Genomic DNA, 20,041 nt, shown 5'->3' with positions numbered 1-20,041 from the left:
AAATTAAAACAAATAAAAACATAGCTTATTTCCTAATGGATTGGGACTGTGTGTACACATGTTTATCTAATGTCACGTGTCACTTCACAAACCCTTTAAATTCAAATGCTATGTTTAATCAACAAGCTTCTTTTATATTTTCAGAGAAAGATCCCTGTGGTGAACCAGAAAAGCCAAATAATGGTCGGATTGTTAAGCAAAAACATTCATATTTTAATACAGACACCATTAACTACGAATGCAATCCTGGTTACCATATCAGTGGCTATGACTATAATAAGTGTATGGATGAAATGTGGCTTCCACCACCCGACTGTATAGGTAAGAATTTACCATGGGCTGGCCAATGTATGTATGTTGGGCAGTGCACAGGTTGTAGGATAGGTTACAGTGGGGGAGAATAGTACAGGCATATGGGTATGGGAAAGTCTGACAATAGTAATAGTAGGAAAGAGTAAAGCTATTGGGCTCTATTCACAAAGCCATGCTAACTGTTTAGCATGGGTGTGCTAAACAGTTAGCACGTGAAGTGCCGTTTGCGCAAAAGTCCGCGAACGGCACTTCACGTGCGAACTGTTTAGCACACCTGTGCTAAACAGTTAGCTGGCTTTGTGAATCAAGCCCATTGTTTACAGCAATAATTGTATATGGAAGGAGAAGTGGTTGAAGTTAGGAAATAAAACATTAGTGATCAGTGTTGAGGTAGTTTGGAGTTAAAAACATATGTACAGATTACTGTGGAGATTGTGAATAACATGCATGAAACAATAAAAGACTAAGGGCTTATTCACAGTGGAACGTTGCGGAGTTGCGTTATGAACTCTTTATAACGCAGCTTACCGCACTGCAATAATAAGCCCATGGAACCTTCACAGTGCAATGTTAGCTTCACATTGTAATGTGTGGCGTTATGGTAATGCACTGTTGCAGTGCGTTACCTCTAAACGCACACATTAACAGCTACAGAAAAGCAGACTTTTCATTGCCTGTATGCTTTACTGTATGCAACGGTAACGCAGTGTTATTCTACATTACCACTTTTTTTGTGTTGTGTTGTAATGTGGCGTTGACTTTAATGTCATTACAACGCAACGTCCCATGGTAAATGAAACCTTAAGGATAGTTAACCTGCTGAGCGGTCTGGACGAGCTCAGCTCGTCCAACACCGCCAGAGGCTGCCGCTCAGGCCCTGCTGGGCCGATTTCAACCAAATAAAAAGCAGCACACGCAGCCGGCACTTTGCCAGCCGCGTGTGCTGCCTGATCGCCGCTGCAGCGCGGCGATCCGCCGCGTGCAGCGGCGAAAGAGGGTCCCCCCAGCCGCCCGAGCCCAGCGTAGCCGGAACAGTTCCGGCCAGCGCTAAGGGCTGGATCGGAGGCGGCTGACGTCAGGACGTCGGCTGACGTCCATGACGTCACTCCGCTCATCGCCATGGCGACGAGGGAAGCCAAACACGGAGGGCCGCTCATTGCGGCCTTCCGTGTTATCTCTTGCCGCCGGAGGCGATCGGAAGATCGCCTCCGGAGCGCCCTCTAGTGGGCTTTCATGCAGCCAACTTTCAGTTGGCTGCATGAAATAGTTTTTTTTTTATTTAAAAAAAACCCTCCCGCAGCCACCCTGGCGATTTAATCAGAACGCCAGGGTGGTTAAGAAGATTCTGTGGAAAACATATAAAAGCTAAAAAAAAAAAGTTTTCTTTTTTTAGGTTTATAATTATTAACAGACGATTAGTCAAGCAAGGGGATTACTCATTATACAGTACGTGAAAAGGTTAAAATAAAATGTCTCATGAAAATACTCTGAAGTTATTTGAAACAGAGCTGAAAGAGTAGTTTATAAAGGAAAACTTCCTTTCCTCCTTTATGCTTTGTGCACATAGTATTGGATTCCTAACGTACACATGTGACATAGGTTCACAGTTGTGTTCATTATATTGGACATGTTATACATAGCATGACATGTTCGGTGTTCAGAATTATCATGTTCCATACAGTGGAGTGTCCTGCTTACCATGACAGTGGATCAGTTCACAATGAACATGTATAAGGGCCCATTCACACTAGGGCGATTAGCGGGCATTGTTGAGTAAATGGCAGTGATCTCACTGCTGCGATTTCCGGCGATTAGCAAATGCACTACATGCTGCATTTGTTCAAGTTTTTTGAGTGATCGCTGTTGCTTGTATTTCAGTCGTGAATTGCGATCACTCAAAAAACACGAAAATATCCACTGAAAAATATCCATTAATCACGTAAAAATCGCCGAAGCGAAACGCTAGTGCTAATCGCTAGCATTTTGCAATCTCATGTGTGAGTGGGGCCTAAATGGTTTCAATAAATAACATAGGTGTCAGCTGTATGTCCATTTATCCACTGCTCTCTCATGTGTTAAATGTTAAAATGTGCATATATAATTACTGCAGTAATAAGAGTTGACAAGGCCACGCACTAATATAAATAAGAATGTTCTGGCTTTTTGTAACTAGAATAATCCAATTATGAGATTTACTGCTTGGAATAGGCTGAGATGTCAGCGAGCAATATTTTTAAAAAGTACTCTAACTTTACAGTTTACAATGAAATTTTGCATAGAACATTAACATTTAAAACATACACATAAGACAGCTTTTCCTGCATAAATAAAACCGCTAGAATTCTGACAGAATGATTTTGACGGTGTAATGTTTGTGCATAGAGTGTAATATGTTTTGCATAGTGTGAAATAGTTAGATCATAGTATGAATATACTGCCTGTGTTTGTTAATGTAGTCAACAAAATGTTTAAAGGGATCTTGAGCAGGTGAGAAAAACATAATTTACACTTACCTGGGGCTTCTTCCAGCCCACCGTAGGCCGTGAGGTTCCCTGACGTTTTCCTGGCTCCTTCCCTGGACCCGGTTCCAGCTCCGGTTACAGGACGACTTTGGCCTGAAGTCGTCAGGTCTGCTTCACACTTCTGTGGATTGCGGCATTACGCCAGCCCGGCTATACATCCTCATGCCAGCCGACGTGAGAGTCCTGCTCAAGTATGGTTCAATATTAGAGAACCATGCATGCAGAGGACTCTCATGCCGGCCAGGGTGATGACACATAGCCGGCCAGCGTAATGCCGAAATCCACAGAAGCAGGAAGCAGACCTGACAACTTCAGGCCGAAGTCGTCCTGTAACCGGAGCCGGGACCAGGGAAGGAACCAGGAGGATGCTGGGGGACCTACCAGCCTGCGGTGGGCTGGAGGAAGCCCCAGGTAAGTGGTAGATTCTGTTTTTATCACCTGCTCAGGGTCCCTTTAAGGTTATATTTCACAGATATTACCTTGTAGGAGGGCAAAAAGGTATAAAATATAACTTTTATTTCATTTTGCTAAAATTTATTAGGATACAAATACTACTAATAGTGATCGACGTGATTACAATTGGGTTGATAGATACTGGGTAGCTAGTCAGACGACAAATCTATCAATCTCCCATTGTTTACATTATAAACCCTACACCAATAACCCTACATGTTTCGTTTCATTTAATTAGAAACTTCGTCAGGAGTGATTAATAATAAAGTGCAAAGGTGCCAAAAGTGCTAAAAATAATATAAAGATTATCAAAATCACATAATACACATCATAGTAGCAATAGGTATGGCGGCAAAGCTGCAGCCAAATAGGTGTTCTCTGTTGGGCCTGTCCTTTTATACTGAGGGAAGACTCGCACTGAATTCTGGGGGAGGCGGCCAACAGACCTCCCACTGTCCCACCCATATGCTAGCCATCCATTGGTGAGAATATCAATCAATCTCCACATCACCCAATAGATATCAGGGCCATAGAAGCGCATGATGTAAAATTGGTCACTAAAGACACCAAATTCAGCATTAAGCTTACCTATATCAGCGCTCCACATAATCATCAACTGTTCGTGGGAGGCAGAGGGCAAACCCCTCAATTATTGGGGTTGAAATATGCCGGTGAGACTTCGTCCGAAAATGCTAAGTCCTGATTGGCTCAGAGGCTCAATGGGGATGTACTGTGTGCGCCTATCAGCGCGCATTAGCCCGCCCTCCTAGCCAATCAGGTGCCGCTCTATACACAACACTGCCGTAGCCTGTCAGGCGATTCAGGGCAGTGAATGAATTAAATGACGTCACCTGCAGAGCGGGCGCTTCCGCGTACGTCTCTGTGCCTGGTTGCTAGGGTGACAATCTGCCCATGTAAACACACAGCGCTAACAACAGCGTGTGTGCAACATCTCCTATACAAAGCGTCAATCGGCGTGAATACAGGTAAGTATATAGTAAACCCCATGCGAGATAAATTACCCAGTATACAACAAGGAAAATTAAAGGAGCCCAACTTATTTCCAACAATTCTCAGCCTCATTTTTAACGTGTGGTAAGCACATCCAAAGGTATAAATATATATATATATATAAACCACATAGCGCAGCCAGGGGGGATATAACAGGGTTTAGGCACATAATAATGCCCAATTTTTTTTTTTTTTTTTTTTTGAAGGGTATAGAAACGATGTGTTTTTATTCTTTTACAGAAAACAACATTCGCAAATTGTAAGAGGGAGGCATCCGGCACACAATCCGCAACCCTCTATTCTGGATGATATAAATCCCCTAACCCCCTATAGGAGATGTTGCACACACGCTGTTGTTAGCGCTGTGTGTTTACATGGGCAGATTGTCACCCTAGCAACCAGGCACAGAGACGTACGCGGAAGCGCCCGCTCTGCAGGTGACGTCATTTAATTCATTCACTGCCCTGAATCGCCTGACAGGCTACGGCAGTGTTGTGTATAGAGCGGCACCTGATTGGCTAGGAGGGCGGGCTAATGCGCGCTGATAGGCGCACACAGTACATCCCCATTGAGCCTCTGAGCCAATCAGGACTTAGCATTTTCGGACGAAGTCTCACCGGCATATTTCAACCCCAATAATTGAGGGGTTTGCCCTCTGCCTCCCACGAACAGTTGATGATTATGTGGAGCGCTGATATAGGTAAGCTTAATGCTGAATTTGGTGTCTTTAGTGACCAATTTTACATCATGCGCTTCTATGGCCCTGATATCTATTGGGTGATGTGGAGATTGATTGATATTCTCACCAATGGATGGCTAGCATATGGGTGGGACAGTGGGAGGTCTGTTGGCCGCCTCCCCCAGAATTCAGTGCGAGTCTTCCCTCAGTATAAAAGGACAGGCCCAACAGAGAACACCTATTTGGCTGCAGCTTTGCCGCCATACCTATTGCTACTATGATGTGTATTATGTGATTTTGATAATCTTTATATTATTTTTAGCACTTTTGGCACCTTTGCACTTTATTATTAATCACTCCTGACGAAGTTTCTAATTAAATGAAACGAAACATGTAGGGTTATTGGTGTAGGGTTTATAATGTAAACAATGGGAGATTGATAGATTTGTCGTCTGACTAGCTACCCAGTATCTATCAACCCAATTGTAATCACGTCGATCACTATTAGTAGTATTTGTATCCTAATAAATTTTAGCAAAATGAAATAAAAGTTATATTTTATACCTTTTTGCCCTCCTACAAGGTAATATCTGTGAAATATACAAATCAGGTGTGTTGTTTATTTTTTTTCCCTTTAAGGTTCTAAGCCCACTTTCTCATTGCTGAGTGGATTTCAGCAAAGTGTATCAGTGTGTGATATCCAAGGACATCAAACAGTGCATAGACAATGAAAGGGTGTATGTATCTCTGTGCTCAATGCAGCACCGTGACATTCAGTTTAGTTAAATGGGTTCTATGCTGTAAAACACTCAGCAACCTGCATTGCACAGCAAGGTGACATGGTCCTTATTAATGTGTAGTGAATATACAAACTGTGTTTGTGCATACCCCCCAACTGTTCCATTTTGGCCAGGACAGTCATACTGTTGAGGCTCTGTCCTATTGTCACAAAGCATTGCACAAATGCCCCACAGTCAGAGCTGATCACATGCACCACAGCATGCAGGCGAGGATCTGATTAATAGCAGCAATACCAGTTTTCCTCTAGCCAATGTTGGTGCTGCTGTGGCGGCCAGCAAATCAGGGAGGAGGAAGGGAGGGACAACACTGAAAAGTTATGCCGCTGAGCTCTGTGCTGGAGAGAAATTTGCAGCACAGCCATCCCTATTAACTCCACTGTGTGTGCCGCCTCTCCCCATGTGCCAGTGTGGCTGCACAGACGTCAGAAGTGCTCTGGGGAAGCAGCAGGTACCGGAGTATGACACAACTCCTGAAAGGATAAGAAATCCAGAGTACCCCCTTGTCACATGACAATAATGTGGGCAGAGATCCCCCTTGTGGCTGCCAGTAGAACTTACATGATCAGGAGCATGCAGTTTCCATAGGAAGAGGTCAATGCTGCGAGGTGAGAAAATAGGCCTGCTGCACATGGCTGGGTTTGCTGCATATGTAATAAGCTGCACATGGGATAAGCTGCACTTGAATTGAAGGCTCCACATTAACGGGAAGCTAAACAGAGAGGGATATGTATGTTTCCGTACTAATCCACTTTGACTTCAGTCAGAGCTCTTGCTCTGCATGCTTGTTCAGGGGCTGTGGCTAAATGTATGAGACACAGGATCAGGAGAGTCAGGCAACTGGTATTATTTTTAAAATAAAAATCCATATCCTTCTCAGTTTAGGTTCCCTTCAAGGAAAAATGGGACTGTTATAAATCTGTTAACACCTGAGCTGCACATATATGAAGAGGAAGGCAGCTGCTGCAGACAGGGGGTTGGTTGTGGGCTGCAAACCTGATGGGGGGGGGTTGCTGTACCTGACAGAGGTGGCTAAGAAACTGTTGCTGTGTATAGAAGAAGTGCTGCAGCTATAGAAAGAGAAGGTGGGGCACACAAAAAATGGGGATGTGGTTAAAGGTGGGGCAGGTATCAATGTCCCTTTTTTCGTTGCTTCAAAAGAGGGGAGATGAGTGTGTGGTGTATTAAACATTAATTGTAAATTATATTATATGTGAAATATATAATATATATTATATGTGAAATTGAGCAGCACGATTTCTCTCTTTGTTATTGTCTTTTGCAAAGAAAGTTCCTTTTAACGTTAACATTATAGAGCTGCAGCCACTAAGGTTATACTCTGTGGTGGTCACCCAGCAAAAAGTTTGTTGAATTGGTAAAGACTGAGCATGTGTTAGGTATGTCATGTGTGAGCAACTTTGAAACCAAAAGGTGAGTCATGAGTGTAATGCAATTGGCTGCAATTAGAATACAAGTGTGTGTGTGCGTATGTGTGTGTGTGCGTGTGTGTGTGTGTGCGCGCGTGCGTGCGTGCGTGCGTGCGTGTGTGTGTGTGTGTGTGTGTGTGTGTGTGTGTGTATGTTTTCAAAATCAACTCTGTGCCTGAGAACTTTTTTTTTTCTTTCTTTACCATTGTAAACTCACTAAGTAAATATGAACAGGGGTGATGTTAATCTGGGGGTGAGTAAATAGTGGGGCTGTAGTGGGTGTCACATGCCCCCTAGTGGCCAGACCGCACAATGCCTTCCAATTGGTTTCAGCACACAGACCATGCAATCGGTGCGCAGAAACCACTGGAATTTGACAGCAGGCCGGCTAGAAGGGAGTTTGTGAGTTATGGTAACACAAATTACACACTATTTCAGAGTAGGAAACTGCCACCATCCTGCAGAAGGTCAGGAGGCCTAATCTTGCTGATACTAATAACTGCAAATAAAACGGGTAAACACACTCTATTTTATCTAGCTATCAACAGTAGTAGCAACTCTTCGGAATGCTAGGATTATTTTTGTGTTGCTGAATAGTAGGTATAGTTGAACAAATAAATGACTTTAGAGTCGTTTATTATACAGTAAATGCAATATAAATAATTAATATATACAGAAAATCATTAAAATCAACAATTATAGAGACAACTGTAGCTCAGTATGAAAATAAAAATAAGGGAAGAAATAAACAGATACTTAAGCTCAGGTGAAAGTGTCCTTTTGGAAAAATAAATGCTAAGTCCGTGGTTTCAGAGCCAGGCAACTCAGCGTCAAAGCCCAAACAAGCCGGATGCCAGCATGCCTTCAAGCTGGCAAGGATATAATCAGAATGATGTTTCAAAGTGGAGGACATTGATTTTAGGTCCTCTGCCATTTTTACACCACTGACACAGTACGAAGGATGGAGGGCGGGAACCACACACCCCCTTAGAACCTGAGAGAAGCCCTCCCCTTCTCCTGGGGACCAAAAATTATATCTAACCATATATGGGCATTATCTCACAGAACCGTACAGGTCAGGGCAGATTCAATAACATTTTCAGGTCAGTTCGGATTTATCCAGCACAATGATACCAAACACGAGGGGTAGGACCCCTGTGGTATCACCAGGTTACTTTGGACCTGCCTAACGGCCAGTCCATAACTCAGAATGTTCTGGAATCTTCTCAGTATCAGTGCCAGGCAAGGTCCAACACACTCTGTGAGTTTGAAGGGCCTGGCAGCTTTGCAACACAGGAAATATGACAAATATAGCAGTTTATGATTTATCTTATCACTAACAGTTCAGCATGAGTTTAAAGTTGCCAGCTGGAGAGATTGCTGGTCCTTTGAACTCCTCAGCTCAGAGCTCACGTGACAATTCCTGCTGAAAATGGTGCCAGCTTGGCTACAGCAAGATCTGCCTGATGAGCTTCTGCCAACCCTGAGGTGTGGAAACTTGATTGATGGGGGCCCTTAACACAGCTGGGTGCCTGGGCACTTCCTCTGAGAAAGTGCCTGAATAGCCCTGGCCATTTGGTGTTAGGGGAGCAAAGTGGTCTTTTAAAAGAAACCAAAAAAAATGTCATTCTGAACGCAATAGACATAGACATGCAATGACTGCGCAAATCTAACCGGGAAGTGATCAGAACTGACTGCGCGGTTCTTCCCGAATCACCTGTGCTTCTCACGGCTGTTCCGTGACAGCCCTCCAGGGGTGCTTGTATAGTACTTTTTAAAATCCGAATTGATCCGGATCCGGATATCTAGATATCCGAATCTGACCTTTTAGATATCCTCCTCCTCCCTGTTCATGGATGTTGTCTTTCAGGGATTTGTAGGATGTCAAAAGCAAGCTCACATACATTGGCCAGGAATCAAACCTAGGTCAACTGCTTGGAAGGCAGCTATGCTCACCCCTATACTGCCACACAGTGAATGCTTTGCTGTAGTGTTAAACTTCTTGGAGCAGACTTACTTCCTCCCTCCAAAAGACACACATACATCCCCATAAAATCATTTAGCAGCAACTGTGCGCACAGTCTCTGTGGCGCCTTTGGTTAGCGCATTTGTCTGTTAACCGAAAGGTTGGTGGTTCAAACCCACCCAGGAACAGCCTTGCCTTTTGTGTTCAACAGTTGTCTGAAGAGAACCCCAGATAGCCATTTAGCAGCAACCGCATGCACAGTCTCTGTGGCTCAATTGCTTAATGCATTTGGCTGTTAACTGAAAGGTTGGTGGTTCAAACCCACCCAGGGATGGCCTTGCCTTGCCTTTTGTGTTCAACAGTTGTCTGAAGAGAACCCCAGATAGCCATGTAGATTCATCTCTTTCTCCTTGGACAACTGTTGAACACATAAGGCAAGGCCATGCCAGGCTACAGATCCTTAAGCAGTGGCTGCATGTTGTAATGGTTAAGGGCTCTGCCTCTGACACAGGCGGCCAGGGTTCGAATCTCGGCTCTGTCTGTTCAGTAAGCCAGCACGTACTTAGTAGGAGACCTACATCACTTTTTCCTACAGTGAAGCATTCACTGTGTGGCAGTATAGTGGTGAGCATAGCTGCCTTCCAAGCAGTTGACCTGGGTTTGATTCCTGGCCAATGTATGTGAGCTTGCTTTTGACATCCTATAAATCCCTGGAAGACAAGATCCATGAACAGGGAGGAGGGTGGAGGGATTTTTACTTTGTAATAGATTTCGGATCCGGATATCCGTGTTATGCATCCAAATATAGCAGATAGCTATTCGGATTTTTAAAAAAATCTGGAATCCGAATCCGAATTGGATAGCATAAAAAAGTTCAGATATCCGGGTTACTCGGATATCCGGATGAGCATCCCTGCAGCCCTCCCTGGGGTGGAGGCACATAGACATACATCCACAAGATGTGTGGCATTGCTGCTAATCTGGCTGACGGGTCTTGAGCTGCCGGTATGGCGGGATAACTCATTGGAGCCTGCGGCTCGGTTCACCTAGACAGGTCGCTGTCCTTTGCACTCAGTATTGACCCAACATGGACCTTTCCGGGCCATGCGATGGCGCCACTGCGTTTTGATGTGGGGTCTGTCAGGTGTTGGTGGTATAGTGGTGAGCATAGCTGCCTTCAAAGCAGTTGTCCTGGGTTCAATTCCTGGCCAATGTATGTAAGCTAGCTTTTGACATCCTACAAATCCCTAAGCAAGCTCATTTTTCTCTTGGGTATATCACATGGGTACATGCTAGGCTGGCTTCAGCATGTAGTGTTGGTGGTATAGTGGTGAGCATAGCTGCCTTAAAAGCAGTTGACCCAGGTTTGATTCCTGGCCAATGTATGTAAGCTGGCTTTTGACATCCTACAAATCCCTGGAAGACAAGACAGGAGGAGGAGGAAGGGATTACACTCCCTGATTGATGTATACACATGCAAGATGTGTGAAAGCCTACAAATTAGCATTCAATGTGATTTCTGCCCTTAAAACGCTGCTTTGCATCAAATCCAGATTTTCCCCCAGGTCTTTTGGCGTCTATCCCACTCCGCCATGCCCCCCTCCAGGTGTTAGGCCCCTTGAAACATCTTTTCCATCACTTTGTGGCCAGCATAGTTTTTTTCTAGTTTTCCGAGTTCGCCTCCCCATTGAAGTCTATTGCGGTTCGTGAAAGTTTGCGCGAACCGAACTTTTGCGCAAGTTCGCGAACCGAAAATCGGAGGTTCTGGCCATCTCTATACAGAGGTTCCTCTAGCTACCAAATACTTGGGGAGCACTCTGGCTGTAATCATTTATGAACACCGCCTACCCAGCACAGCACTATTGATTGATTACAATGTGCTGATACTAATAATAAACTAATAATAATAATATACATGTTGCAGAGCAGAGGAGTTGCAGACAGGAGGATACTGTCTGTGATCATACCGAGGAGTCGGACAGCCCAGCAGACAGTGACAGGGAAAAGCAGTGTCAGACATACTGATTCCTGAATGTAGTAAATTTCACAGTAGGACACAGCCCCATCTTACCTCTTATCTGCCAGGCAGGTCCGAGGCTCACATTACTAACTTTTCTCAGCATCTCTGGGCAGTGCTGAGAGCCAGGCAAGATGCACACAGAATTGATAGCAGCCCCTCTCTGTCCCTCTCTGCCTCTTAGTGGGTGCTGGATGAATTCATCCAGAAGCAGCTGCTGGGGGAGGAGCGATGTAGATGACTTCCATCCTGTGTGCGGCTATGGAATGCAGAGCTGCTAGAGCAGGGATCCCCAAACGTTTTGGGTCGAGGGCCGGATCAGCATACTTCAGACTGCTGGGGGGCCGAAGTATACATAAAATGAGGTAGAAGTCTTTGCAGGCCAGATAGTGAAGCATACCTAGGTGACAACCTGCTCCACTGCAGGTTGTCACCTAGGTATGCTTCACTGTGTGACCTGATGTGGAATTTGATTGGAAACCAGCGAATTACTGCTTTTTGGCTTCCATGTGGATGGGTGGTGACCGCACTGCTATTCTGTATGCAGACCACCAATATTTAAAGATGTAGTTGACCACATCTATAAATAATACAATTTGTGTGTGGGGGGCCGGTAAAAAAGCCTCAGGGGGCCACATTCGGCCCGTGGACCTTAGTTTGAGGACCACTGTGCTAGAGCATGGCATAGCTCTGCAGTTTATTTCAGGACAGTTTTCTTGATGTGGTGGCCGCAGCCCTTATTACAGGGGAAAGAGGCGGCCCGGGGGAAAATTGCCCGCCATCCAGCCAGCACAGTCCGTGCCTGAATAGGTAGCAATAATAACTATGCCCACACTATTTGGCCAATTACAGCGCTTCAAGTTCTAGAGTGGTTGCTTTAACAGTTCTCCAAACACAGTACAATCAGGTTTCCCACTGGGTCGCCTAATACTGGAAATACACAATGAGATTTTTCAGCAGATTTACTGTCAAATCGATTTTCTGATCGATTGCCATTCACTTATCTGAGAAATCGATCAGAAAAACGGTTGAAGAATCGAACTATTAATCTGCCCAAAACATCTCTTAGTGTATTCCCAGCATATCATACGAGCAACGTATTCTGCATGCAATCTAATTTGTTTTGTTCCCTGTCAGCCAACCGCTGCAATTACATAGAACATGACAGCGCAGCTAAACAATGTAAAGTTCTACAGTAGCAATCTCACAACTAAGCTTAAGGGGCCCATACACTGCTCGATTTCAGATCGATCGGAAATCGATTCTATCAAATCGATCAATTTGCAGACGATTTCGTTTCGATTTGATCTATCTGACAGGATGGAAAAACTAGCTCGATCTGCTGCTGGCAGCAGCTTTCCTGGAAATGTTATGTTTTAGAACATGAAAGCATGCATTTTGTGGCATACTAATATTTGCCGCAATGTGCCGGTTTTCATTTTCTCAAAACTCAAAACACTCTAGAAAGCATGTTGGACCCCCTTATGGCTCTCACTTTGTCAAGAGGGGGCGCGAAAACTGACTTTGTCCCCAGGTGCTGATAACCTTAGCTACTCCTCTGCTTATTACCCACAGAACTTCCTATAATTGGACTTTATATATCTTTATTTTGGACTTACAAAGGACATACGGTAATTTGACTCAAAGACTGCTCATGAGATTTGTAATACAGGGAGTGCAGAATTATTAGGCAAGTTGTATTTTTGAGGAATAATTTTATTATTGAACAACAACCATGTTCTCAATGAACCCAAAAAACTCATTAATATCAAAGCTGAATATTTTTGAAAGTAGTTTTTAGTTTGTTTTTAGTTTTAGCTATTTTAGGGGGATATCTGTGTGTGCAGGTGACTATTACTGTGCATAATTATTAGGCAACTTAACAAAAAAACAAATATATACCCATTTCAATTACTTATTTTTACCAGTGAAACCAATATAACATCTCAACATTCACAAATATACATTTCTGACATTCAAAAACAAAACAAAGACAAATCAGTGACCAATATAGCAACCTTTCTTTGCAAGGACACTCAAAAGCCTGCCATCCATGGATTCTGTCAGTGTTTTGATCTGTTCACCATCAACATTGTGTGCAGCAGCAACCACAGCCTCCCAGACACTGTTCAGAGAGGTGTACTGTTTTCCCTCCTTGAAAATCTCACATTTTATGACGGACCACAGGTTCTCAATGGGGTTCAGATCAGGTGAACAAGGAGGCCATGTCATTAGTTTTTCTTCTTTTATACCCTTTCTTGCCAGCCACGCTGTGGAGAACTTGGACGCGTGTGATGGAGCATTGTCCATGAAAATCATGTTTTTCTTGAAGGATGCAGACTTCTTCCTGTACCTCTGCTTGAAGAAGGTGTCTTCCAGAAACTGGCAGTAGGACTGGGAGTTGAGCTTGACTCCACCCTCAACCCGAAAAGGCCCCACAAGCTCATCTTTGATGATACCAGCCCAAACCAGTACTCCACCTCCACGATGTTGCAGCTCTGAAATATGGCCAAACTGGTGGCAAGTGGCATCTTGGCAGCTGCACGCTTGACTTTTCTCAGTTCATGGTCAGTTATTTTGCGCCTTGGTTTTTCCACACGCTTCTTGCAACCCTGATGACTATTTTGAATGAAATGCTTGATTGTTCGATGATCACGCTTCAGAAGCTTTGCAATTTTAAGAGTGCTGCATCCCTCTGCAAGATATCTCACTATTTTTGACTTTTCTGAGCCTGTCAAGTCCTTCTTTTGACCCATTTTGCCAAAGGAAAGGAAGTTGCCTAATAATTATGCACACCTGATATAGGGTGTTGATGTCATTAGACCATACCCCTTCTCATTACAGAGATGCACATCACCTAATAGGACCAGGGGATTTTCTTCTAATCGGTGCTGCGTGGACTCTCCAGCCCGCAGCACCGATCAGGAAATAGCCAGGGCGATCAGACTCCCCCCCTTTTTTTTCCCACTAGGGGGATGTCCTGCTGGGGGGTCTGATCGCCGCCGGCTTACTGCGCTTTGCGGGGGGGGCTCTTCAAAGCCCCCCTCCGCAGCATTTTCTGCGCTCCCTCCCTCTCCCTCCCTACCTCATCCTCCATGTATTGCGCAGGACGGATATCCGTCCTGTGCATTGTAGGATAGGCTTCAACCTATCATATGCCGGTGATCCTCCGGCCAATCAGAGGCCGGGGATTGCTGATCTGCCTTACGGCGCTGCCACGATCGGCGGCTCGCACACTGTTCACAGAGACACCCTCCGTGAACTGGCATGGAAAGGCCGTTCCATGCTATACCACTAACGACCCGCCGACGCCTATCGGCATTAGGTGGTCATTAAGTGGTTATGCTTAATTGGTAGTAGGCTTTCGAGCCTATACAGCTTGGAGTAAGACCACATGCATAAAGAGGATGATGTGGTCAAAATACTCATTTGCCTAATAATTCTGCACTCCCTGTATAAATGTAAATGACACCTGCACCAAATAGGCTATCAGCAGCTGAACGGTAAAAGTATCCCTTATATACTCCAATGGCAACTAATAAATAATATATAAAAAGTATACAAAGAGTGGCGCTGGACTTGTTCATTCAAGTAAATATATATATTTATTAATATATGTAATAAATATTAAGATTTGAATTAACAAGTCCAGCGCCACTCTTTGTATACTTTTTCTATTCAATTGCTTGGAGAGGGAATAAGGGAAATATACCTAGATCCTGAGAAAGGCAGCAGGAGGAAGTTTAGTGCTTTATTTTACATTGATATAGAGTGCACAGGCAAATACCTCTCTAGTAAATAGAGAGATGGGTATGGCAGCATCCTTCAATTTTATTTTTTTTAATAAACAACATATATCTGTAAGAATCTGTAAGATTCGCCCTTTCCTGACCTCTGCCACTACCAAACTCCTCATCCATGCCCTCATAATTTCCCGCCTTGACTACTGCAATGCCCTGCTGTCTGGTCTCCCTATGACCCGAACAGCCCCACTGCAGTCCATCATGAATGCGGCAGCCAGAATTATCCACTGCTCCCATCGCTCCACCACGGCGGATCCCCTCCTTGAATCCCTCCATTGGCTTCCTATGCAGTCCAGAATCAGATTCAAGATACTGTGTCTGACCTACAAATCTGTCCACAAAACCTGTCCAACTTACATTTCCGATCTTACTCAGAGATGCACACCTAGCCGCTCACTCCGCTCTTCCAATGAACTTCGCCTAACCGCCCCCCGCATCACCCAGTCCCATGCACGCCTCCAGGACTTCTCAAGAGCTGCACAAACACTATGGAACTCCCTACCACCATCCATTAGGGCAGCCCCCTCCTTCAACATCTTCAAGAAAGCCCTCAAAACTCACCTTTTCACTCTGGCCTACTACCCCTCACAAGTGCTCTAAACCCATAGCTGAACTCTGGACCCCTACCTTCCGTGTCCTTACTTCTTCCTCTACAGCCTTTGGGCAGGGTCCTCCTCCTTTTGTGTCCTACCTGATCATGCACCTCCATTACTGTGCACCCATGCTATGCATTTGAGTGAACCTAACTTGCCTAATCTCCATGCTCCCCTCCAGTGACTAAGCATTACCTTGTACTCATACTGTGCTGCATGATCTGGTCTTTCTTGTATTCAGGTATTGTCATTTTGCTGTATGTCACCCCTAAATATTGTACGTATCCCTATTTATTGTCCAGCGCTTCGTAATATGTTAGCGCTTTATAAATACAATAAATAAATAAATATCCACAGCGCTATTTATAACAGTAGTTAAACCTTTATTAAAACAATTGCAATCAGCAATATTTTGAACTAAATCCATTGACGGAATTTGGGGAAACCATGGTTTGGTCACCACACAAGGCAGTGGTACGAGGATATTTTATCAAATAAGATGCTCAGGTCAAAAAGGCCAAAACGAGGGAAATAGACTAAATTCTTTAGAAAATTAAAATAGCTCAATCAACACACATACAATCTCCTCCTTTAGCAGACCAAAAAGTATTATTTGATCTTAGACAGGATCTTAAATTAATGCTAGCTTCAGAATATGAATTTTGTATTTCTAGACTTAAATTCGCCCAATATCAACAAAATAATAAGGCGAACTTGTTAACTAATCCACAGCAGATAGCAGATGCTTTCAGTGATTTTTATGGTGTTTTATATAATCTAAATGATGATCCTTTTCCAACCCACTACAACCTTAATTTCAGCATTTCTTTCTTAATCAAATCTCCCTCAGATTTCGGATACTCAGGTAAACGTTTTAAATACTCCCATTGCTGTATCAGAGGTTCTTAGGACTATCAACAGTTCTAAAAGTAATAAAGCTCCTGGACCGGATGGGTTCAGCAATGAGTATTTTAATGCATTTGCTCCAATTTTAGCTCCAAAATTAACAGGAGTATTTAATACATTCATGTATAACTGTGCTTCCTAAGGCAGGCGAAGATGCTACGAGTCCTTCCAACTTCTGTCCAATTTCCTTGCTTTAATGTGACCTTAAATTTTATTCTAAAATCTTGGCCAATAGATTATTTGATTTACTGCCTAACTTGATCGCATTGCACCAGGTGGGGTTTACCAAGGGTAGGCATTCATGAAATGGATTCCTCTCGAAGGCCTTCTCTACTCCTAGCATTGGATGCGGAGAAGGCCTTCAAAATGCCTTCGATAGGGTCCACTGGGGCTTCCTGGATGCAGTCTTAAACAAATTTGGTTTAGTTGGTTATTTCCATTGGGCAATTCTAGCTTTATACAAATCACCTTCGGTATGTGTAAATGTCTCGGGCTTCATTCCTAAAACATTCACTATATCCAACGGAACTTGTCCATTCATTATCAGCGGTATGCATAGCTCTTTCAGAAGAGTATCTTTGTAAAAAGTAAACGAGCCTTAGTCAACTTTAATGGGCATACATTTACCAGCTTCAGTTAAAGGGAAGATCCGCGCTGAAAAAAAAAAAAACTCCACTTATCTGGGGCTTCTTCCAGCCCCTGCCAGTTGATCTGTGCCCTCGCCGCAGCTCCTCTCACTCCCGGTGTCCTGCGCTGAAGAAGCCGACCTCGCCAGGTCAGCTTCCGGGTCGACTTCATGTGTGCTCCACGGCGCGGGTCACATGGTGTACGTGACATCATCGGGTCTCTACTGCACAAGCACAGTAGTTCTGCATCATCGGGTCTACTACCTGTGCAGTAGAGAACCGATGACGTCGCATACACCACGTGACCTGCGCCGTGGAGCGCATATGAAGCCGACCCGGAAGCCGACCTGGTGAGGTCGGCTTCTTCAGCGTAAGACAACGGGAATGAGAGGAGCTGCGGCGAGGTCACAGACAACTGGCAGGGGCTGGAAGAAGCCCCAGGTAAGTGGAGTTTTTTTTTTCAGCGCGGATCTTCCCTTTAAAGACACAATTTCTAAAAAATACCCATTTCCTTGGGCTAAAACGGGAATTCCATATCTGGGCATAACCATTCCTCCTTCTTTAAAAAGAGTGTACTCTGCCAATTTTCCTATACACTTACAAACCAATAAGAAGGATTTAGCAAGATTGAATCCTCATGATTTTTCGATATCTGGCAAGATAGCAGCATTTAAGATGTCTGTATTCCCTAAAATTGTATGTTACTTATGTACTCTACCTATAGTTCTCCTGTTAAAATGTTTTAATGATTTGAATTCTTTTGTATCGCAGTATAACTGGAAAACTAAAAAACATAGATTATCTCTCCAAACACTTTTGTCCCAAGTAAGTTAGGTGGTTTCGGCCTATCTAATCCTCAGCAATATTATCGAGCCTCTTTGATAGATTTGTCTCAATTCTGGTGGACTGGTGCACCTGATAAACATTGGGTTCAGTTGGAGAAAAATTCTTCTAATATACCCTTGCAAGATATTATTTATCTTAATTTGATAGACATACCAGTTAATATTAAAACACATCCAACTATTGTAGCAACTAATCTAGCGTGGAACTTTATTAAGTCTAACATATCCATAAATCAAATAACTACAGTTGATGTACCTATTCAGGTCCTTAGATCAAATATACCCAATCTGCATATCTCCATTTGGATAGCATCTGGCATTCTAAGACTAAATGACGTTATGGAACAAAATCAGCTTACATCCTTTGTTTTTCTAAAATTGATGTATAAGCTACTAGATTCAAATCATTGGGAAGAAAAAGTCCCTCCGTCTTATATGGCAAAGTTGGGGAATCCCGACTGCCGAATGCCCACCAATATGAACCGCCGACCCGCCGCCATCAGGGATTCCCTGCCTTTGTGCCCACTGCGGCAGTTTCTCTTCCCCACCCCCCACCCCCCGCTGACCTCTCTTCCCTCCCCCTTGAGTTTCCGGGGCCCCAGAGAGGTTACCTCACCAACATGCCCGCGGCGATTGAAGACATCCGCCTTCTCCGTGCGGCTTTCTCTAGTGCCGGCTGCTAATGATGCGTCATTGATGATGGATATCTTCAACCTCTGCGGGCATTATAGTGAGGTAACTCACACGGGGGCCCCGGAGACTCAAGGGGGAGAGAGGAGAGACAAGCACGGGGGGGGGGGGGCAGCCACAGCAAGGACAGATAGAAGGTAGAGCATGGAGTATAGCAGAGGAAGCATGGGGGATAGAGGAAGAGTCATGGGGGATAGAGGAGGAGGCATGGGTGGACAGGATGAGGCATGGGAGAGAGAAGAAGAGGCATTGGAGATAGAAGAGGAAGCATGGAGAGAGAGGAAGAGGCATGGGGAGAGAGGAAGAGGCATGGGGGATAGAGAAGAAAGCATTGGGAGAGAGGAAGAGGCATGGGTGATAGAGGAGGAAGCATGGGGAGATAGGAAGAGTCATGGGGACAAGAGGAGGAGGCATGGGGAGAGAGAAAGAGGCATGGGGATGGGGGATAGGAGGAGGCATGGGGAGATAGGAGGAGGCATGGGGAGATAAGAGGAGGCATGGGGAGATAAAAGGAGGCATGGGGACACAGGAGGAGGCATGAGGAAACAGGAGGGGACATAGGAGGAGACATGGGAAACACCATTTGGGGAGGACATGTACAAAACGCTCCAGGAATATGGACGCACCAGGTTTAGTTTATATTTTTTTCCCGTTTTTTTCCCTCTAAACCTAGGTGCATCTTGTATTCCGGAGCGTCTTATATGGCGGAAAATACAGTAAGTTTTCTCCACAAGTCTCACATGAATGTTGGAGGCAATGTTCCCACATAGGCACTTTGATACATTTATTGTTGTAATGTCCCAAAACTTGTCTTTTGTGGGAGGAAGTAGATACATTATTGACTAAAGTGCTAGGCCATAGGTTCAGAATCTCCCCTTAGTTAGCCTTATTTTCCATAGGTATAGACCCATTCCCGACTAGACAAAGGTTAGCCATCACAGTGCTGCCCATAATTATTCATACACGTCACTTAAAATTACTTTTATTCAACCAGTAATTTTTTGACAGGAAATGACATAGGTGTCTCCCAAAAGATATTAAGATGATGTACAAGAGGAATTATTGTGGAAAAAAAGATTTCTTAGCTTTTATTTACATTTGAGCAAAAAGAGTCCAGTCCAAAATTATCCATACACTTCTCAATAACCAATACAAATGCCATTATTAGCTATTACAGCAATCAAATGCTTCCTATAATTGCCTTATGGTAGGTACGCCACTGCCAGCAACATTAGCAAGCTTGTACTGTTGCCTCTCACAAGATAATGGAATGTGCTACAGTGACGTCAGTAAAATATCTTCCGTCATGACTCCCTCTCTTGAAATAGGTGATGTCGGTGTATAGATTTGTTTTGTTCAACCATTGTAAATATGTTAAAAGCTGCTCCACTCGG

At 44.1% G+C, this 20,041-nt stretch overlaps 1 protein-coding gene and 1 non-coding gene across 2 annotated transcripts in view; both read left to right on the top strand.

Moving 5' to 3' along the window:
- Window positions 1-20,041, top strand: part of LOC137521186 (coagulation factor XIII B chain-like) — a 555,357-nt gene that overhangs the window by 134,601 nt on the left and 400,715 nt on the right. Inside the window, exon 3 of the mRNA XM_068240116.1 lies at window positions 145-321. Within this exon, the coding sequence (XP_068096217.1) occupies window positions 285-321 (37 nt within the window). The 5' untranslated portion in view covers window positions 145-284. The remainder of the gene's footprint in view (window positions 1-144; window positions 322-20,041) is intronic.
- On the top strand, window positions 10,481-10,552 carry TRNAL-UAA (transfer RNA leucine (anticodon UAA)). The gene has a single exon. It is a non-coding gene; the product is annotated as a tRNA-Leu (tRNA).

The sequence above is a fragment of the Hyperolius riggenbachi genome, chromosome 6 (genome assembly GCF_040937935.1).
Source record: "Hyperolius riggenbachi isolate aHypRig1 chromosome 6, aHypRig1.pri, whole genome shotgun sequence".
NCBI lineage: Eukaryota > Metazoa > Chordata > Amphibia > Anura > Hyperoliidae > Hyperolius > Hyperolius riggenbachi.
Note: the sequence above shows the minus strand (reverse complement) of the source record. Positions and strands in the feature narration are given on the sequence as shown.